This window comes from Trachypithecus francoisi, unplaced genomic scaffold (assembly GCF_009764315.1).
Source record: "Trachypithecus francoisi isolate TF-2019V2 unplaced genomic scaffold, Tfra_2.0 Lachesis_group7, whole genome shotgun sequence".
Classification (NCBI taxonomy): domain Eukaryota; kingdom Metazoa; phylum Chordata; class Mammalia; order Primates; family Cercopithecidae; genus Trachypithecus; species Trachypithecus francoisi.
The window spans coordinates 40818773-40841832 of record NW_022681472.1 but is presented as its reverse complement, the minus strand read 5'-3'; the positions used below and the strand labels follow the sequence as shown (position 1 = coordinate 40841832).

Here is a 23060-nt window from a genome sequence, read left to right as displayed (position 1 = left end):
TTTCAATGGATTTGAGTCACTTTCTGGTATCATTTCTTTGAAGCCTTTAGGTTTTCTTCAGCTTTTAAGGCAGGCTGGCTATCAATACACTTTCTTGGTCTTCATTAATCTGAGAATGTCTTTATTTTGCATTTACTTTGAAGAACAGTTTTGCTAGCTGTAGAATTCTAGATTCAGTTCCTTTTCTTCCAGCATGTCAGATACATTGCCACTGCCTTCTGGCCTCCGTTGTTTCTGATAAGTCAGCTGTTAAACTGTTGTTCCTCTATATGAGAATATTTTCTTGCTCCTTTCAAGAGCTTCCCTAACAGTTTCACTAAAAAGTCTAGATGTCGTTCTATGTTTACCCCAGGCTTTACTGAAACCTTGTATTTGTAGGTTTTTGTTTGTTTGTGGTTTAAGAGACAGGGCTAACTATGTTGCCCAGGCTGGTGTCTTAACTTCTGGGCACAAACAATCCTCCTGCCTCGGTCTTCCAAAGTGCTGGAATTACAGGTATGAGCCACTGCACCCAGCCATGTAGGGTATTTTAAGTCAAACTGAGGGAGTTTTCAGCCATTACTTCTCCAAATATTCACCCCTCTTCTAAGACTCCCATTATACATGTTGTTATGTTTGATGTTGTCTCACAAATTTCAACACAAAGATTATCTATAATGAAATGGGGCCTCCTCCTTACGAAGCACTTATTTTTGTTCCATTTACTTTTAAAATCTTAGTTCAGTACCAATATCAAGAAAATGTATATTTTCTTCCTTTTAGAAATAGAAGAGGGGCATAGTACTTCAGACTTTTGTTCTGCATACATAGCATATGATGTGACAAAAGTGAAATAGTAATACAGTAATGACCTGGTATGGAATGAAATGAGTTACTGCTTCCAGTTACAATATCAGAATTTCTTCATATACAGTGACTAGAAGGGAGAATGAAGGTAGAACAGTGGTGTTCCTCTTCAGGAACAGATAATATTTATAAAACCTTAAATGTAATCTTTAATGAAAAGATATATGCATTATAAAAAAAGGGGTCATAATGAGTGATGTGGAGATGGCTACATATACTTTCTTAAGAATTCCACATCTTTTATCATACAGATTTCAAATGCTTTTTGGCAACATAAGCACTTTAAAAGAATTGAGCTACATCAACTAAATGACAATAAATATAATTAGTTCTTCATCATCACAATAAGACAACGATTAAAATATTTTACCTCATATAGTCAAAATACTAATCTTTTCATTTACAAATTTGTAGGCAAATGTGTAATTACCAAACAACGTATAGTACAGAAACAAGAAAAATGTTAAGTCTAGTTATGACAGTTTGTTTCTAATAGACAAAACTGTCAACAATTTATTATAAAAAACCTATACAATTAATAAATACTTGATCAAAAGTCTTTAAAAATATATTCATAATGAAATGTGTAGAAAGAGATTTCAAAGTCATAGCAGTTACTACTATTACAATATTTAATCATTTTTACAATAGGTCTGCTGGTCCATTTCAATTAAATTCATTCTCAGAACTATCACATATCTTGCTGAATTTCACTTAAAGCAAAAGCAAGTTGCTTAATTTTTGCTTCCATTGTTCTTTTGTTCTTGCATGTTTCTTCCAAAAGTTCACGCATTTCTTTTTCAATTTGATGGACCTAAATTGACATGTAAATTTTACATTTTAATTTCTTAAAGAAAATGTATTTTTAAAATACATTCTGAAAGAAAAGGTCCACAATTTATTCTTACACATTTTGAAATTTGTGATGTATTTGAAGAAATGACAGTAAAATGTAACTTGCTCAAATGCTAATAGGAAAAATACAGTCTTTATACAGTATACAAAGTACTTTCATGCATTAATGTATTATCTACTTAGTTTTCATAAACTTCTTGTGAAAAAGACATGGTTCTCTCTCTCTCTCTCTCTATATATATATATATATTTTTTTTTTTTCCTTTTTTTGAGATGGAGTCTTGCTCTGTTGCCTAGGCTGGAATGCAGTGGCGTGATCTCTGCTCACTGCAAGCTCCGCTTCCCAGGTTCATGCTATTCTCCTCCCTCAGATTCCCGAGTAGCTGGGACTACAGGCATCCGCTACCACACTCGGCTAATTTTTTTCTTTGTATTTTTAGTAGAGATGGGGTTCTACCATGTTAGCCAGGATGGTCTCGATCTCCTGACCTCATGATCCGCCCACCTTGGCCTCCCAAAGTGCTGGGATTATAGGCATGAGCCATCGCGCTTGGCCAAGACATGGAAATGTATTTTAACTTGGCCAGGTGTGGTGGCTCACACCTGTAATCCCAGCACTTTGGGAGGCTGAAGTGGGCAGATCACTTGAGGTCAGGAGTTTGAGACCAGCCTGGCCAACATGGTGAAACCCTGCCTCTGCTAAAAATACAAAATTAGCCGGGTGTGGTGGTACACACCTGTAACCCAGCTACTTGGGAAGCTGAGGGAGGAGAGTCACTTGAACCCAGGAGGTGGAGGTTGCAGTAAGGCGAAATAGCACCATTGCACTCCAGCCAGAACAAGAGTGAAACTCCATCTCCAAAATATATATATATATATATACACACACACACAGACACACACTCACACACACATTTTAACTCTATTTTAGAGCTTAGAAAATCTGTTTATGGTTGTACAGTTTCTATATATCATAGCTAGGACAGAATCCCATGCTTTTGATTAATCCTTCTACAGTCCTATGCTGCTTATCAATGCTGAGTCACAAGTTCAGCTTAAACACCAGTTCTTTATAGATTTTTAAAACTGAAATAACCTCCTTCCCCAAAGAAACCCTATCTTTAATGTAGTGCCTACAGCTTTTCTAAAAATGCTGTTGGTGGTTATATATTGCCATCTTTTTGAGAGATCATTTTATCATTTATTCCTAACCTACATTCTCCTAGGAGTAGCCGTAGTTGATATTGTTAACTTCTAATTGAAACTGTCTTTCCTACGATATCATAACACTTCTGATAATGTTACCAATATGACCATCTTTTTATGTTTACTTCATGCTTCCTAACCCCAATGTAGATCTCTCAATCTCTTTTCCCTTAGAAAGCTAGTATTTCTCCTAATTTCAGTAATCATCACTATCTGATACCTCATAATCCCCTGCCTACAAACCCAATGATCATATATCATATTTAAGCTCTAGTGCTATTTCTAAAACTCTTCCCTTTGATATTACTTGAAACAATTCCCTTAAGTGTTTAAACCTTAAACTTATTTAGTATTGAGGTTAATACTTAAACCTTACTTAGTATTAACTTATTTAGTATTACCTGTAACCTTATTTAAGGTTTAATCCTTATTTAGTATTACCTGATGTACCCTTGTTAAACATTTGGTAGATTTTTAAAATTTTGAGATAGGATATTGCTGTCACCCAGGCTGGAGTGCAGTGGTATGATCATAGGTCACCATAGTCTCGAACTCCTGGGCTCAAGCAATCCTCACATCTCAGCCTCCTGAGTAGACAGGTCTACAGGCGTGTACCACTATGCCAGGATAATTAACACATTTTTTTTTTCTGTAGAGACAAGGTCTTGCTATGTTGCCCAGACTGGTCTTGAACTCCTGGTCTTGAGTGATACTTCCACCTCAACCTCAACCTCCTAGTAAGTGTTGGGATTACAGGTGTTAAGCCACCATGCCCAGCCTACATTTGGTAGCTTTTTAAAATTTTGAGACAGAGTTTCACTCTTTTGCCCAGGCTGGAGTGCAATGGTGTGATCTCGGCTCACTGCAACCTCTGCCTCCCGGGTTCAAGCAATTCTCCTGCCTTAGCCTCCTGAGTAGCTGGATTACAGGCATGTGCCACCATGCCCGGCTAATTTTGTATTTTTAGTAGAACGAGGTTTCTCCATGTTGGTCAGGCTGGTCTTAAACTCCCAACCTCAGATGATCCACCCACCTCGGCCTCCCAAAGTGCTGGGATCACAGGTGTGAGCCACTGCCCCTGGCCTGCATTTGGTAGTTTTTAAGTAAAATATTTGGAATATCTGTTCACATGAAACAAAAGACTAAATTTTGGACAAGTTATATTCTTATTGCGATTATTTCCAAAGACATTACTCCCTCTTTTTCTTTGCACAGAGTCCTGAGGATAATGTCATTTAAACAACCTTGATTATGATTTTTTTTTTTTTCTGAGACAGGGTCTCGCTCTGTAGTCCAGGCTGGAGTGCAGCATGGCACAATCTTGGAGCACTGAAATCTCCGCCTCCTAGGCTAAAGTGATCCTGTGACCTCAGTCTCCCAAATAGCTGTGACTATAGGCATGTGCCACAACACTCCGCTAATTTTTGTATTTTTAGTGGAGATGGGGTTTCACCATGTTGGCCAGGCTGGTCTTGAATTCCTTAGCTCAACTGATCCACCAGCCTCGGCCTCTGCTGGGATTACAGGCTTGAGCCACGGCACCCAGTCATATAATTTCTATATGGAGCATTACTTTGTCTTTCTGTTGGTGCACTCTTTTATAGTTGCTGATTTCTGCATCTCCAGTGTTACAGATACCTTAGTTTCTTATTACCACTTCAGAAGCAGGAAAAAATGGAAATTCATAATTATCTCACCAGAGAGGGCACATAAGAATCACCTGTGAAATAAAAAAAATACCTGAGTCTGACTTCAGACTTAGTGAATGAGTCTCTGAGGGGACGTTCATGAATACGGTGGTTTTTTTTTTGTTTTTTTTTTTTTTGTTTTTTAAGACAGAATCTTGCTTTGTCACCAGGCTGGAGTGCAGTGGCGCAATCTCGGCTCACCGCAACCTCCACCTCCTGGGTTCAATGCATTCTCCTGCCTCAGCCTCTCGAGTAGCTGGAATTACAGGTGCCCACCACCATGCCCAGCTAATTTTTGTAGTTTTAGTAGGGACGGGGTTTCACCATGTTGGCCAGGATGGTCTTGATCTCCTGACCTCATGATCCGCCCGCCTCGGCCTCCCAAAGTGCTGGGATTACATGCGTGAGCCACCGCGCCCGGCCTGAGTACGTATTATTAAAAAGCTTCATAGGTGCTTCTGATGTTTGCCTGTGATTTAGCATCACTCTAAACTCATTACTTTGTTAATAATATTGAGATAATAAAGTTGATAGTCTTGAACCCTAGTACTCTTTGATAACTTTTTCCAAGATGGTGATGGATTATGTTTAATACATTCCGATTCTCACCCTGCCTATGTGTAACCAAACAGACTTCTATCCAAGATTAGATATGAAATTTTTATCCAGAGAGCAGAGAAAGTACACACTAGAATTAAATGTACGATTTTTGTTTAGAAATTAGAATTATGTTCTACAATTAATCTAAGTATTACCAACATTTTACCCTGGTTTCATGATAGTTTTGGTAACATTCCTCATATCTATTTGGTCATGAGATCATGTTGCCTTTTCTCTTTATAATTCTCGAAGATCTAACTTATTTAGCTATAGTCATGTAATATACTGATTACTGAAGTGAATTTTACTTACAGTACCTTTAAATTTGCAGAATCAATACACTTCTGCTTTTCATTTGCCAGTTGTGCTATTTCAGCTTGATGAGCTTCAACAATTGCATCAACTTGTTTTTTAAAGGCATCATCCATACTATGAAGCTTTTCCATTGCATTCCTTAAAAAAACAAGAACACCCACATATATGTGTGTATATGTGGTGTGAATGTATAGATTAGGATGTCATTTCTTCTCGGGTGGCTCACATTCATACTAATGAAAACATAACTCGGTATTACGAAAATATCAAAGGGCTATTACAAGGTAACTAAAGATATAAGTAGTTCATCATCTAGCAAAATCTATTAGGGTAACAATTAGGTTAGGATCATATATCACTAATATTTGTTACATTTTCATTTTCTGAAAGTTAGAGTATTCTGTTTCCCAATTTATTCTGAGCCTTAGAGTACAGTTTTTAATTTTATTTTATTTTTGAGACAGGGTCTGGCTGTGTCACCCAGGTTGGAGTGCAGTGGCATGATCATGGCTCAAAGCAACCTCTGGCTCCCAGGTTCAAGTGATTCTCATGCCTCAGCCTCCCAAGTAACTGAGATTACAGGCTGTGCACCACCATGGCCCAGCTAATTTTCTGTATTTTTAGTACAGACAGGGTTTCACTATGTTGGATAGGCTGGTCTTGAACTCCTGGCCTAAAGTGATCTGCCCGCCTTGGCTTCCCAAAGTGCTGGGATTACAGAGGTGAGCCACCATCTGGCTTAAGGGTATAGTTTATAAGCACCTTCACAGATGATGACTACTATCAATCTTTTTTCTCTAGGTTTTCAATGTGATAATTTGACAAGTGCATACTACAGATGGTTTAAGTTTATGAACATGTATTTGTGGCTTCCTTATGGTAATGCTTAGTGGACAAAACACATTAAATGGTATTCACAAAATGTTCATGCTAAAAGTATCCTGGAGGCAAAACAATTCCTTTATATAAATACAAATAATGCTATTAAAAAAGTAACGTTCATAAAAAGAACACATTTTCTGGTTTTGGTACAGCAATCAGTAATAACAGATTGAACATAAGGAACGTGCATCAAAAGCCTTTTAAAAATTGTACCACTTAGTAGCCAAGTGACTAGGGGCAAGTCACAAGCTGAGTTTTTCAACTATAAAACAGGACAATCCTGCCTGTTCTGCCAAACTTACAGGATTACTGTTGGGTTCAAAATAAGATAGAAGAAATCAACCTATAAATTGTAAAAAGCTATACAAGTAAAACCTGTTATTATTAATAATAATTGGCTTATTTTATTACAATTCCATTAAATTAAAAAGCATTTATAGCAGTCTTAGTCATAAAGACAATTCATGTATAAAATCAGGTCTGCATTTTTATATTAATGGTATAATGAATAATGCAATGGAAAAGAGTCTAAAGATTGCTAGGTTTTATAATTTTTATGTTTTTTTTGCTAATTATAGAATATGACTTTCTTTTAGAATCTGAAAGACTCCTAACTGTAAATTTGTTACTGGCAGGATAAAAAATTGCAACAGATTCCAAGCCAAGGTTCTTGTATTAGTATTTGGTTGAAAGCAAAGTGGAACAGGGTCTATCAACAGAAAACAACTGTGCTATCAACCAAAACTTTCTGCAGTGTAACAACACTTTCCCATTAGACTGAATCACAACAAGAAATCAAATTCCAGGTTACATTAGATTTGACATAATTAGAACCTATCTTTAAGTGAGATTTTTGGGCTATCCATAGCCATGTTATCTGTATCACTCTGTCTTCACACAAGAACTAATCATGAAGCTGTGCTACTTAATTTTGAAGGTTCCAACTGTATAAATTATTTTTAACAAGTTTAGTTACATTATTTAACACAGTAAAACCTTATTTCCTCTTGAGTATTTTATGGAACCCAAATAACAGTGGCAGCCAGGTACACATTTTATTTCCTCTCTTTAAAATCAGCTCTTGGCCGGGCATGGTGGCTCATGCCTGTAATCCCAGCCCTTTGTCAGGCCGAGGCGGGTGGGTCACCTGAGGTCAGGAGTTCGAGACCAGATTGGCCAACATGGTGAAACCCCGTCTCTACTAAAAATACAAAAAATTAGCTGGGTGTGGTGGTGCATGCCTGTAATCCCAGCTACTTGGGAGATTGAGGTAGGAGAATCGCTTGAACCCAGGAGGCAGAAGTTGCAGTGAGCCCAGATTGCGCCATTGCACTCCAGCCTGGGCAATAAGAGTGAAACTCCGTCTCGGAAAAACAAACAAAAAAATTGGCTCTCATCCTCAGCTTGTAATGGCAACTGCAATCTAAATGTCCTCTAGCCTCCTCAGGAGCTCACTGCCCCGGTAGTCAACTGGCAGTCTCCTCTAAATTTCACTTACAACAACTAAAATATCACTAGCGGCTTTCATTCAAATACAGTTTAAAATGTTCATCGTAATAAAAACAAAATGTTCACATAGCAATTTTTTTTTTTTGAGACAAAGTTTCGCTCTTGTTGCCCAGGCTGGAGTATAATGGTGTGATCTTGGCTCACTGCAACCTCTACCTCCCAGGTTCAAGTGATTCTCTGGCTTCAGCCTCATGAGTAGCTGGGATTGCAGGCGCCTGCCACCACGTCCGGCTAATTTTCTCTATTTTTAGTGGAGATGGGGTTTCACTGTGTTGACCAGGCTGGTCTCGAACTCCTGATCTCAGGTGATCTACCTACCTTGGCCTCCCAAAGTGCTGGGATTGCAGGTGTAAGCCACCATATGTGGCCTGCCTCATATAGCAATTCTTATGTGCCAAGCGCTATTCTAAGAACTAGATAATTCATATAAGCTATATCTATTCATAAATACACACACATATATATATAAAATGTCAACCTCTTATCTAAAAGTTAAGGTAGGTGCTACTGCTATCTTCATTTTACAGATGAAATGGAAATAAACTTCCTGGCGAGTAACTATGTCCTACAAGATTTTTAGCCCTCCTCTCTTTATACATATTTCACCCATTCCACAGTGTTTATGATTAAGGAGATCTCAAATCCTTTAGAACTTAATGCTTACTTTTGTAGTTCAATACTTTTGTCTCTTTCCGCTTTAAGTTTCTTTTCCTTGTTTTCAAATTTTTCTTTCACTTCTTTTACTTGTGTTTCAAGATGACATAGAAGTTCTCCTTTATCATGCCACTTCTGATTCAGTGTACTAATATGAGAAGTAATTTGAAAAATAAATTGGGTTTATTAAATTATTAGGCCACATTTTATTTCTCAGTGGGAAACACTATACTATATAATACCTGTAAGCTTTTCTAATTTCTTCAAGTTCTACTTCCTTTCCTTTCAACTGTTGTTTTAGTTTTTCTTTTCTTTCATTGTGCCTTTCCAACTTCTCAAGTACCTCATCCAGTTGTGAAGATTTTTCATCAAGTTGTTCTTGAGTGCATTTTTCTATTTCTGTGATCTTTTCTTGTAATCTTTTGATGTGTTCATCTTTTTCTTGTAAACACTTCAAGAAAAAAATTGGTACTTTGTTTTTATTAACTTTAAATGCTTCATATTCTGGTTAATTAGATATGGTTTATCCTTTGAAATAATATTTTAAACACATAAAATGCTTCAAACTATACTACAAAGCTACAGTAACCAAAACAGCATGGTACTGGTACCAAAACAGAGATAGAGACCAATGGAACAGAACAGAGCCCTCAGAAATAATACCACACATCTATAGCCATCTGATCTTTGATAAACCTGACAAAAACAAGAAATGGGGAAAGGATTCCCTATTTAATAAATGGTGCTGGGAAAATTCTCTAGCCATAAGTAGAAAGCTGAAACTGGATCATTTCCTTACTCCTTATATGAAAATTAATTCAAGATGGATTAGAGACTTAAATGTTAGACCTAAAACCATAAAAACCCTAGAAGAAAACCTAAGTAATACCATTCAGGACATAGGCATGGGCAAGGACTTCATGTCTAAAACACCAAAAGCAACATGCAACAAAAGCCAAAATTGACAAATGGGATCTAATTAAACTAAAGAGCTTCTGCACAGCAAAGGAAACTACTACCAGAGTAAACAGGCAACCTACAGAATGGGAGAAAATTTTTGCAATCTACTCATCTGACAAAGGGCTAATATCCAGAACCTATAAAGAACTCAATCAAATTTACAAGAAAAAAACAAACAACCCCATCAAAAAGTGGGCAAAGGATATGAACAGATATTTCTCAAAAGAAGACATTAATACAGCCAACAGACACATGAAAAAATGCTCATCATCACTCGCCATCAGAGAAATGCAAATCAAAACCACAATGAGATACCATCTCACACCAGTTAGAATGGCAGTCATTAAAGAATCAGGAAACAACTGGTGCTGGAGAGGATGTGGAGAAATAGGAACACTTTTACACTGTTGGTGGGATTGTAAACTAGTTCAACCATTGTGGAAAACAGTGTGGCGATTCCTCAAGGATCTAGAACTAGAACTATCATTTGACCCAGCCATCCCATTACTGGGGATATACCCAAAGGATTATAAGTCATGCTGCTATAAAGACTCATGCACACGTATATTTATTGCAGCACTATTCACAATAGCAAAGACTTGGAATCAACCCAGATGTCCATCAGTGATAGACTGGATTAAGAAAATGTGGCACATATAAACCATGGAACACGATGCAGCCATAAAAAAGGATGAGTTCGTGTCCTTTGTAGGGACATGGATGCAGCTGGAAACCATCATTCTCAGCAAACTATCACAAGAACAGAAAACCAAATACCGCATGTTCTCACTCATAGGTAGGAATTGAACAATGAGATCAGCTGGACACAGGAAGGGGAGCATCAAACACCGGGTCCTATTGTGGGGAGGAGGTAGGGGGGAGGGACAGCATTAGGAGATATACCTAATGTAAATGACGAGTTAATGGGTGCAGCACACCAACAAGGCACATGTATACATATGTAACAAACCTGCAAACGTGCACATGTACCCTAGAACTTAAAATATAATAACAATAAAAAAGAAAAAAAACCAAAACCAAAAACAAAAAAAATCACATAAAATGTTCATTTTCTTGTGACTCCTAACCCTTAATTGACACTGGGTATTTCCAGTTATTCCAAAGGCCATAATAAGATTCTCCATTAAATTCTGAAGTAAAGTTCATTCCAAATTAATAAATATCATGTAGAACTTTTTAAGAGCAAAGAGGCAAATATTATAAAAATAAATGCATGATAGTCTACCCTAAATTTTACAACAGTTGGAAAACATTGAAAAACAACTTTTGGATACTTTGATCCAAAGATTTTCAAACCTGCCATTGCTCTTTAACCAAAATAAAATGTCAAACTTACATCTTTTAATTTTCTAATAGTTTCAGTTTGGTCGTCTATGATTTTGCACTTTATTTTTAATGCATCACTATCACTTTCATTTGTCTTTCGCAGACATTCATTCTCTCTAGATAAACTTTCAATTTGAGCCTCCAATTTTCCACGATTTTGGGCTAGAGAAGATCCTAAGAAACAAAAATCATCAATTACAAACTTTGAAACACCTTGGGGGTTTGTATCTCATCAAACTCTAACAAACTGTAATATAATAATAAAAAAACTAAATAAAGAAACATAGCTTATAATAGTACAATATGAAGAGGAAAAGGGAAGCAAACAAAAAGGCCTCTTAAACACTTGTGGCTATTTTAAAACCTGAAACCACAAATAAAGTTGAGAATAAGTAACTCAGATATGTAATATTAATTCATGTTATGACATTCAAACAAACAAGAGCATATTAAAAATTCCTACAGAGAATGAACGAATAAGCAATGCTCCATTACAACAGAAAATCTTGGCCGGGCGCAGCTGCTCACTCCTGTAATCCTAGCACTTTAGGAGGCTGAGGTGGGCAGACCATTTGAGGTCAGGAGTTTGAAACCAGGCTGGCCAACATGGTGAAACCCTGTCTCTAGTAAAAATACAAAAAAATTAGCTGGGTGTGGTGGCGCATGCCTATAATCCCAGCTACTGGGGAGGATGAGGCAGGAGAATTGCTTGAACCCGGGAGGCAGGGTGGCAGCAAACTGAGATCACACAACTGCACTTCAGCCTGGGCAACAGAGTGAGACTCATCTCAAAAAAAAAAACAAAAAAACCCCAAATATTTAGCTATTCATAATTGTAAAGTTATCTGTGAATGTAAAAAAACAAAAACAAAAACAAAAACAAAACAAAAAACAACCCAGTATATATCTCTTGCTTTACAGAGATTGGAAAGGGAATGAGACTGAGGATTTACTGAAAAATAGTTTTCATTCATATAATATTTTAATTTGTGCATGCACAATAAATGTTGCATATATCAGAAAAGAAAATTAAATGTGTATACTATACAAATAACTTGAAATCACTGTATAAGAATTATTTTTGGCCAGGTGCAGTGGCTCATGCCTGTAATCCCAGAACTTTGGGAGGCCGAGGTAGGTGGATCACCTGAGGTCAGGAGTTTCAGATCAGCCTGGCCAACATGGTTAAACTCCGTCTCTACTAAAAATACAAAAATTAGCCAGGCGTGGCAGCACATGGCTGTAATCCCAGCTACTCAGGAGGCTGAGGCAGGAGAAGCACTTGAACCCAGAAGGCAGAGGTTGCAGTGAGCTGAGACTGAGCTATCACACTCCAGCGTGGGCAATAAGAGCAAAACTCTTGTCTCAAAAAAAAAAAAAAAAAAATTATTTTTAACAATATATTTAGACGTCACTTTGTAAAAGTACACACGGTTCAGAAAAGTTGTCAAATTATCATGGAAAAAAACTTTAAAAAATCAGAGCCATAACTTCTTCATTGGTGTAATAAACTATTTCTCATTTCCTAAGAGGTCTTCATTCCCCTGTGGCTGGCAAATGCCTACTTATCCTTCCAGATAAAGGGTCGCCTTTTTTCTTGGCATCTTTAGGCAGAGTTGAGTCTTTTTGTCTCCAATACCCAGATTTGCTCGCTTAAAAGAATTAAGTTATTTTCCCTTTGAAAATCTGAGAATTTTACCCTGTTGTGCCAGCTCATGTCCCCATACTTTTCTTTCTGTCCTTAAACCAAATATTAGTGATTCCTTGGCTGCTAGCTCAGAAATAAGCTGGACTTTTTCGTGCTTGAGAAGTTCTATTTGAATACTCTTCTGCTTGTCATCTTCAATTAAAATTTCAAGGGTGTTGATTTGATTCTGTATATTCCCCGAAAAGATAAATAAGAATTATTATAATAACTGCTTTATTTTCTATTTTTTCCATCTTACAATGAGAAAAAATGTTATTTAAGCAAATACAAGTAAACATTACCAAATTTTACATGAGAAGTTTTAGTTTTACTAACTAAAGACCAGTGTAGATCATGAAATAAACAGCCGAATTTAAGAGACCACTCCTTTAAACAATCTGAATTTTACTCTAAAATTGTTAAAGAGAAACTATACCTGTAATACTCAACATTTTTCACCAAGCATTTATATCAGTAGTGTTAAAAGTCACTTTCCAGAAATAAATTTTGGGTAAAATAGCATTAATGTTTAAAATTGAGACAACAGCAATAAAGACATTAATTTAATGATTACATCTAAGTATATCTAAAACCACCAGCATCACCACCACAAAATTAATATCAGCAATCCAAGTGGTGCTTCCCAAACTGTAACCATTTGAGTATCACTTTCACAATTTTTGCTGTATCACTGTACTGCTCGCACCTACTTAACTGAACATGTTTCTTAAAACTAATTTACTTATTTTACCTAAATGCTCTGTCATGAACAATACAATTTGTGAAATCATGAGTTTAATTTCTTTAGTTGTACTATTTTTCTTATATGCAATATATAATTAGTATCATTTAAAAGTTCCTTTTGTGTACTTCCTAAAATTATCACAACCCACTTGAGAAAATAATATAAAAAAATTTTTTAAAATATGATGTTGCAAAGTCTTACCTGTAAATTTGCTGCTGTTTCTTGTTTCAATTTAGAAACTTCTGCCAGTTTTGTTTTTTGTTCCTTTACCATACAGGTCAGATCTTTAATTAAAGAGGAAGACTCATTTTCTTTTCGTTGAGCCCAAATAAGAGCGTGTTTGCTCTTTGCTAACTCAGTTGCAACATTTTCAAAACCATCTTTAACCTATATTCCAAAATTATATTATAAATAGCAGTTCTCCAAATAATTTGAAAATGTTTGCTTCTGGAAATAGTATCACAGTTTTAGCAAAAGAATAAGATTTAAAGATAATCTGTTTCAATCTACTAATTTCCAGATGATGAAACAGAGACCCAGGATGATTATTATATATTTGCCTAAAGTGACCCAGGGAATAATGTCAAATCTAAAGCCAGAAATCATTTATTTGGGCTGGGTGCGGTGGCTCATGACTGTAATCCCAGCACTTTGGGAGGCCAAGGAGGGCAGATCACTTGAGGTCAGGAGTTTGAGACCAGCCTGGCCAAAATGGTGAACCCCATCTCTATTAAAAATACAAAAATGAGCCAGGTGTGGTGGTGCACACCTGTAAAATCCTAGCTACTTGGGAGGCTGAGGCAGGAGAATTGCTTGAACCCGGGAGGAGGAGGTTGCAGTGAGCTGAGATAGCGCCACTGCACTCCAGCCTGGGTGGCCAGATATTGCTCTAAGCACTGAAATGCATCAGTGAATACCAGAGATTAAAATCTTTGCTTTTGTAAAGCTTAAATTCTAGGTGGCAGGGACTGACAATATAACAACAAGCATAATATACATCATGTTAGATGATACTATATGCTTGGGTAAAAGGTTAGAAGGATGTGAATTGTGTGAAGTGTTGGGAGATGTGGGTTCAAGTTTAACTGGCATAATCACTGAGAATGCAACAATAGAGCAATGACTGGAAGAAGGCAGGGACTGCAGCCGTGTAAATGTGTGGGAAAGGAGTGTATCAGGCAGGAATGTGCCTGATACACTGGAGGAATAGGAAGAAGGCTGTTGTCACTGGAGTGGCATAAATGAAGGGGAAGGTAGTAGGACATGAACTCAGAGGGCTAGATTGTGAAGTGTTTTGATCACTACTCTGAATAAAATGAAGGGACAATGGATGTCTTTGAGGAGAGGAGTCATATTACCAAACATGTATTTTAAAAGAACATTCTAGCTGCTGTGTTTGGCATAAACAGAGGGGGGTAGGGGAAAGATAGAGGCAGGAAGATTAACTTAAAGTTCTTCATATAAGATAATGTGACTTACCAAAGTGGCTATGTTAGAGGTGGTAAGAATTGGCCACATGTATATTTTTTAAATAATGGTGACAGAATCTCTTGAGGTACTGAATGTGTAGTGTCAGACAGAGTAATCAATAATAACTTTGTTTTTGGCTTAAGCACCTAGAAGGATGGAGTTGTCTTTCACTGGAACAGGAGAAATGTCAAAGTAGAAGGTTTGGTAGTAAAATCAGCTGTGAAGTAGAATATGTTAAATAGGTGGTTAGTCATAGAAGTTTAAAATTCATGCAAAACATCCAGGCTGGAGATATAATGATGCTGGAGGAGTTTACCAAGAGAATGAGTGTATATAGAAAAGAAAAGGAATTTAAGGGCTGAAAACTTGGGCACTGCAATAATGAAATTGTGGAAAAAATAAGATAAACAGAGAGACTGAAAAGACGTAACGTAATGGAAAGCCAAGAAAACCAAGAAATGCAGTATGGTGGAAACCAAGCAAAGAAAGAGTATGGAAGAGGAGAAAGCTACCAACCCTATCTAATGCTACACCTAGGTGAAATCAGATGAGGACAAATTTAACTGACAACTTTCATAGTGTGGATATTGCTGGTGGCTTTGATAGCACAATGCTAGTAGAGCAATAGAGATAAAAACCAGATGAGAGCAGGTTGGAGAAGAGAGAAGTAGAGAAATCAAAGACAGCAAATGCACAATTTTGAGATGTTCTGTTGTAAATGGAAGCAGAGAAACAACATAGTAGTCAAAGGAAGAAATGGAATCAAGTGAGTTTTAAGATGAGAGAAATCACAGCATGTTTGCATGCTGAAGGGAATGATCCAATATAGAGGGAAAAATTGCAGATGTAAGAGAGCAAGAAGGAAGGCTTACTGAAGCCATATCTTTAAGTAGGCAAGAGGCAGTGGGATCTAGTATACGTTTGGTGGCACTGGTCGGAGGAGCACAATTATTCCTCTATAGCAAGGGTTACCAAACTTTTTCTAGAAAGTGCCAAACAGTAAACTGTTAGGCTATACAGGCCAGGCCATATGAACTCTGTTGAAAGTACTCAACTATGGCTGGGCACAGTGGCTCACGCCTGTAATCCCAGCAATTTGGGAGGCCGAGGCAGGTGGATCACCTGAGATCAGGAGTTCGAGACCAGCCTATCCAATATGGTGAAACCCTGTCTCTACTAAAAATACAAAAATTAGGCAGGCGTGGTGGCATGTGACTATAGTCCCAGCTACTTGCGAGGCTGAGACAGGAGAACTGCTTGAATCTGGGAGGCAGAAATTGGAGTGAGCTGAGATCATGCCACGGCACCACTCCAGCCTGGGCGAGAGAGTGAGACTCCATCTCAAAAAAAAAAAAAAAAAGAAAAGAAAAGAAAGTACTCAACTGTGCTTTTGTAATGGAAAAGCAGCTATAGATAATATGTAAAAAATGAGCACGGGTTTGTTCCAATAAAGCTTTACTTAAAAGAGAAATAGGCAGCGGGCCGTATTTGGCCTGGGGGCTTTAGTTTTGCCAATCCCTACTCTATAGTAATAGGAGGGAATTCAGGTTCTCTGATTCCTATCCCAATGTTCTATAACGTTTATAATCTTACTTAGTTTTTGCAAGAGCAATAAATAGTAGCTATTGTTTACTTGAGGAAACTAAGGCCTCTAAGAATGTATATATTTTACTTAAGATTATGAAGCCAACATTTAATACGCTATGTTTCTAAAACAAGTCCTCTCATCAAACCATATCTTACTGATTCTGTTTTCAATAAAGAGCTGGGTGCCAATTCTTACATCTTGAAATCTTCTGGCTTCAACAGTTAAAGCAATACGGAATTCATTTTCTAAATCCATATACTGCTGGCTTAATACATCAATTTTCTCTTGGTATTCTTTTATCACTTGCTCATGTTTTTTCTCTTCTTTGGCTATTTCTTTAGCTAAGGCATCCTGGAACTCAGTATCAGTAAAAAACTCCCTTGTTTCAAGTTCCTTCCTGGAGTGAAAAGCATATAAAGATAAAAGGATGATACTCACCTGAAAAGAAACATTTTAAAGGTCTTCACATAGTTCTTAATATTCTATATTTGATATTGGTAATTCAATATTGGCCTCTCGCTTTCAAACACAGTAATTGGGCACAGATAGGTACAAATAATATGAGTTTTATTTGATTGTGTATTTAATAATGATGGGGATAGGGAAGTATATCAAATCTTAACTTCATGAGATAGTTCAGAATCATTCTATGGCTTCAGAAATTCTTCAGGTGCATTTGCATAAGCTATTTCACTGTATCTACTACTTTGGCCAAGTGTTTGACTTGCAATAAATACAGTCTGATTAGCACTGGTGGTTTGTTAATAGAAAAAGTCAGTTAAAGTATAAAATTATTTACTAATCTTTTGATATTGGGCCAGTTAGTCCATTCTTTACAGTTCTCCACTACTTTTCTTGCATTACTCAAACCCAAAATGTGAAACCCATCATTTCCAGTTTTTGGTTTCTTTAAACTGGAATGAAACTAAGTAAAGCAAACTAAGTACAAAATTCCTGTAAAGGAAACTAAGTACAAAATTCTAGATTTTTGTGATTATTTTTCCCCAATCTTTTATAGTTGTCTCTTCTACACATGATAACAATTTTCCCCAGAGCACCAAAATTTATGTAGATACAAAACAAAACAGGTTTGGGAATAAATACAATGAACATATGATAATCATACAATTTCACTGGTAGGATAGTAAATAAATAACTGAAATAGATAAGCTGAAAATGTTCAAATTACTACGGATTCCATAGAGCAAGAGTTGACAAACTACAGCCCATCAGCCAAATGTGACAGCCTTTTTCTTTGTAAATAAACTTTTATTGTAACATAGCCATGCTGTTCATTTATGTATTATCTATGGCTACTTTTTTGCTACAAAGGCAAAATTAGGTATGGCCTACAGAGCCTGAAATATTTTCTATGTGACCCTCTACAGAAAAAGTTCACTGACACTTCCTTCAGAAGAATAAAGAATACTGATTAATTTACTGATTAATTTACTAATTAATTAACTTGGAGGTCAATTAAAAATTTTCTCTCTATATAAAGACCAACTTTTGGCTGGGTTTGGAGAAATGAAAAATTAGCTATATTGTTATAAACCTATACCTCAAATACTGATAACAAAGGCACCTATTCATTTTTTAGCTACTAGTTCTTGCTATAGGGCTGATTCTAATGTATACATATATGAACATGGCATTTTGCAATAACTGATTCTGTCAGACTATACCAATGCTTAGTCACTATCTTTAAATACTGGTGGTGGGGAACCAGTAGCTTTCTTTTTCTATTTTTAAATGCCAATACATTCCTGATACATTTTTCATTTACCTGTGTTCCTGTTCTTTCAATGCAAGAAGTTCATGAAGTTGTTGCACTTGTTCTCTTTCTCGATGAAGGGAAGTTCTAAGTAAGTATATTTCTCTATCAGCAGCTGAAGCTTTGAGTTCCACCTCTTGGATCAGTCTTATCTGAGTAAAATGCACACAATTACAGTATTTAGATAATAATCTCCCCTGCTATTTTAATGTCAATTTCCATAAGTACCTTTTAAATGACAGTGTCTGGTGACTAAGTTGATTTTCAAAATTTAGGAAATTAATGATATTTCAGTCACACAAAGTGCAGCCTTGGAAGGAACAAATACACTGGCATTAACTATTGCTTATTTGCATCACAGATTTTAATAATTTCCATTCAGAAGCATGAAAATGAAATTCCTTCAACCACCTGAAAGCCTTTTTAAAAGCCAGCTCTCTCAGAATAAAAGCCTAACTACCTGCAACATTTCTATCAACTTTTCTTTTTAACTGCTTTAAGAGCTAGTAGTCTTAATTTAGACATAATTCAACAGGCTTTGTGACTGTTAAATTAACAGCAATTTAATTTTTGCATATAGTCTCACATCTTTTTTATTTTTTTGCTTATTTCCAATTTTATTTTTCCAATAATAAAAGGGCTTTCATTGTTGTTAACATCTAAAGTTCATTCAAGAAGATACCTACTATGACAGATTTTTTTTAAAAAAAAGAAAAAACATACTAGCTAATTAGCTAAGAAAGAAGCTTTGCATTTTGTGACAGATGCTTCTTCTATTTAGCCTCACATCTTTTCAGTTTTCTAGGTGGTATAATTTGTTTCACAATAGAAGCTATGAATTTGTGTTAATCTATGCCACTCATACATTAAATAGAGAAATACCTGTGCTGCCTGCTGCTGCCTTTTTTGTCTCTCCATTTTTTCTAATGATTTTTCCAGGGTTCTTAAGTGTTTAAGGTGATCCTCTTGTTGATCTTTTGCTTTCATTAGTTCAACAGTCAGTTTTTTAATTTCATTTTGAAGTTTGTGAACCATAACTTCGAGTTGTCCTTTGGAATTTCTCTCTCTAAAAATAATTTCCTTTAGCCTAAAGCAGAAGTTATATGTGCTGTTAAGTATATACACATATAAAAATGATAACATGGTAATAAGTGTTCAAACTTAGAGAAGATCTGAAGTATGTTTCAAATTCTAATTACAGTAAAAACTGGCAGAAAAATAGTGTGTCTTTCCCCTACTCCTGAACCTAACATTATGATGAAAAGGAAAATATTTTATATAAATTACTATTCCACAGCAGAACTTTACTAAACAATTTGTTTCAGGCATTATACTAGATATGGACTTAAAGGCAAGCAAGATGAATAACATGGAGTTTTCTCTGCCTTCGAGGAACCCAGCATCTCACAGAAGGAACAGACTTGATATATTTATAAAGCGATGTGATAGATGTGCTACATAAATAGCAACCTGTAAGTCAACGTGGACTCCTTGTATTGAACCCAGACACCCAATATTGCTCCCAGCTTTGTGCTGGTTAGAACCCTTTCATTACAAGTGAAAACTCTTAATCAGTTTCAATAAAAGAGAGAATTTACTGATCTGCATAAGCAAACATAGAGAAGGACGTGGTGGCACTATGCTGAGGGACCACTGAAACCAAGAACATAACACAATCCTAGAATCTGGCTTCAAAAGCAGACTCTAGGAAATCAGATATAGGTGGTCTGCATGGTGTCATGCAAGAATCTTTAGGAGTACAGGAGGGAGACTATGAACATCTCTGGGATCGTATTCTAATAACCCTGAACCAAACAGCAAAGAGTATCTTTCTCTAGCTCAACTTAGAATGAGTCCTAGGCAAGGTTCTGATTAGTCCAGTTGGATTCATATGTCCACCCCATGAACCAATCACTGTGGCCACAAGATATAGGATGTTTACCCAGCTTAGGCCAAGTGCTCACCCCTTACTACAGACAGGTGGTTGAGATGACAGACTATAAGTCTATTGTTTGGAAACGGGACACTGACAAAGATGCAGCCTCATGAAGAAATTACTGAGTCACGCAGCCAACCCAGTGTAATTTCCAAGGCATATTTAAAAAAATATATCCATCAACTTCTACATTATGGTCATTTGTCCAATTCTTGTCCTTATCATCTTTCTTCTTGACTTCAATGAGAGTACTCTCCGAACTGGTCTTCCTTTGTTCATGCTCTCAACTCCTGTTTGGTATGCTATATGAAAGAGTGCTAGACTGCATATGGGTTGCGGGCAGGGAAGCCACAGAGAAGTAGAAATGGAACAATCATCTAAGCAACAGATAAGGGCCTAAAGAAAGGTAACAGGTTTGGGCTACAGAGGAGATAGTTCAACATCTTTTAAGATGACATCAGTATCAACTGATGAATAAAGATATCAATAAAGATGATAATATCAACTGGCTGTAGAATAGGAGAAAGAGAAAGGAAGCAAAAAAAAAAAAAGATTCCTAGATTTCTATAGTTTTGGTGACTGACTGGATGCTGGATGGGGCACCATTTATTAGGGCAAGAAATATATAATAAGGAAGAAGAATGAGTCCACCTGAGGCCATGCTGATCTTAAGAAACTTATGAGGAATACAGACAAGGCATTTTTAGTAGATAATTAGATGAACAGATCTGGTCATCAAGGAAGTTTGGATAATAAAAATACCAAAGTAGATAAGATTTATTTTTTTGAAATTGTATGGCACCCACATGCCAGACCCTTTATTAGGGATACTGATTCCCTACCAAGGCACATAAGGGAATAGGAAGATTAGTAAGGATCTAATCTCAAACAAACAGGTGGTGGTGGTGGTGGGGGGTGGCGTAGATAGAAGAATCAGAAAAGATTGATTTTTTTCATGAAAAAAATGAATACATAACTTGGGAAACACAGGCACAACAATAGGTTAAGTAAGAAGAAAGATAAAGTGTGCCCAAAGTCTTCCAGTTTAAATGGACTGGCTAGCAGCCCTAGACACAGCTTCCTCTAATATCCTGCTAAATACCTAGAATACAGAATAAAGTAAAAATTCATACACATATAACTGAAAACAAAAGATAACAGAATGCCAAAATTTGGGAATAATTTCAATTATAAGGCAAATGGAACTAAATTGAAATTAAAAACAACTCCTACAACACTCAGGCTTTGCCTCATGAAACTGCTCCATTCTGAAAAAAGGAAGACATATCTTTTCTCTTCTACTGTCTGTCCATGACTCAGTCACAGGGTCTCTATAAATCTGTCACTACATAATGTTGGTTACTTATCCACTTACTGAAAGCAGGAGTGCTGTTTTTTCTGAGGTAGAGCACTCTTACTGAACCATCCTGTTCCCTCATCATACCCAGTAGCTTCTTCTGTCAATTCAGACAGACATTTGTAAAATACAAATAAGGCAGTAAGTTGGTGGGTAGTGGTAGAAGGGCTAGCAATAACATTATGCATCATAGCTTTATAATTATAGAGGTTCTCATAGCACGCATGTTGCATATTAGAATTGTCTTTATACTCGACAGGCACAACATATCAGAGAAACATGCAGTGGGGTAGAAAACACCATGTCAGTATCACAAAAGTGTTTAAAAGAAACTGGGAACTGGGCCGTGAACTGTGTACATCAACTTATCCAAATGAGATTTTAGAAGGGGAATTACCCACTGCACAATCAGACAGGAAATGGAACCAGGAGCAACTTCCCAAAGTCTGTCAGCAAATGTCAAGTCTAGAAACCTAGTACTCATTCAAGGGTAAGAAACCATAAGAAACTCTAAAAATCTTATAATCATTTGAGGAAAAGCATAACATTAGAAATAATTACAGGAAACAGAAGAAAAAAAGTTATTGTAATTTAAAAAACTGGTATTTTCACAGAATGAAATGACAGACCTGTATTAAAGAATGCAATACAACAAAACAAAACAAAACAAAAAACCCCAGATAAAATGGGAGACGTAATGGTGAGGATAGAATAAAAACACTAGATTAAGAAACTGGGCTATATGATACAAAAGCTCACTGCAGAAGATGAGTATGTGATGAAATCAAATATGACCCAAGAAGCTGAAAGAAAAAGGCTGCCAATGCCTGCCCTTTACAGAATCTGGCACTTTATATAAAAAGTTGTTAATCACTGCTCTAGTCTCTTGCTGTTCTTTACTTATAATATTTACCCGACACCTTCTTGCTTGAGGGCTCAAATACATGTATCTGAATTTCTTGTTGATATAACAAGCTATTAAAGTGTTAAATTATCTAATAAAATTAGTTTAAATCAAACTAAAACCACACACATTGTTGTTGATTGAACTACACTGAAACTAAGGAATTAAAGTTCTAAAGTCAGTATTCTTTATGCTATGAGGTATCTTCAGGTTTATTAATTTTTTTACCTATCTGTGGTAAGTAAAGCCAGACTATGAATATCATCTTTTTCATTTGCATGTTTATGCAGCTCATCGATATAATCCATGAGTTTATTTTCGGCTTGCTCAGCTCTCCATCTCTTCTCTCTCTCTTGGTCTAGCTGTTCAACAAGGGACTGAAAGAAGACAACAAAGTTATGTGAACTTATAAAAGTTACCTAACTTCTCACAGCCTCGACTTCCCCATTTATAACTGGGGAATAATAGTACCTACTTCAAAGAGCTGTGGTGAAACTTTTTATTTTATTTTTTTGAGTCTTACTCTCACCCAGGCTGGAGTGGAGGGGCACGATCTCAGCTCACTGCAAACTCCGCCTCCTGGGTTCCAGCGATTCTTCTGCCTCAGCTTCCTGAGTAGCTGGGACCACAGGCATGTCCCACCACGCTTGGCTGTTTTTTGTATTTTTAGTAGAGACGGGGTTTCACCACGTTGGTCAGGCTGGTCTTGAACTCCTGACCTCAAGTGATCCACCCAC

General features: G+C 36.6%; 1 protein-coding gene across 5 annotated transcripts in view; it reads right to left on the bottom strand.

The window, feature by feature from the left end:
* Nucleotides 1-972: 972 nt before the first annotated feature.
* LRRCC1 (leucine rich repeat and coiled-coil centrosomal protein 1) overlaps nt 973-23060 on the bottom strand; it is a 40996-nt gene continuing 18908 nt past the window's right edge. For 3 of the 5 annotated variants that reach the window (XM_033202446.1, XM_033202447.1, XM_033202448.1), the window contains 11 exons: nt 22552-22700; nt 19009-19213; nt 18139-18278; nt 16548-16749; nt 13496-13681; nt 12562-12736; nt 10873-11036; nt 8798-9006; nt 8566-8703; nt 5513-5648; nt 1147-1660 (listed from right to left, as the gene is read on the bottom strand). In XM_033202446.1, the coding sequence (XP_033058337.1) occupies nt 1538-1660; nt 5513-5648; nt 8566-8703; nt 8798-9006; nt 10873-11036; nt 12562-12736; nt 13496-13681; nt 16548-16749; nt 18139-18278; nt 19009-19213; nt 22552-22700 (1827 nt within the window). In that variant the 3' untranslated portion in view covers nt 1147-1537. Of the gene's footprint in view, nt 1661-5512; nt 5649-8565; nt 8704-8797; nt 9007-10872; nt 11037-12561; nt 12737-13495; nt 13682-16547; nt 16750-18138; nt 18279-19008; nt 19214-22551; nt 22701-23060 lie in introns of all 5 variants that reach the window. The other 2 variants (XM_033202444.1, XM_033202445.1) reach the window with 2 other exon arrangements.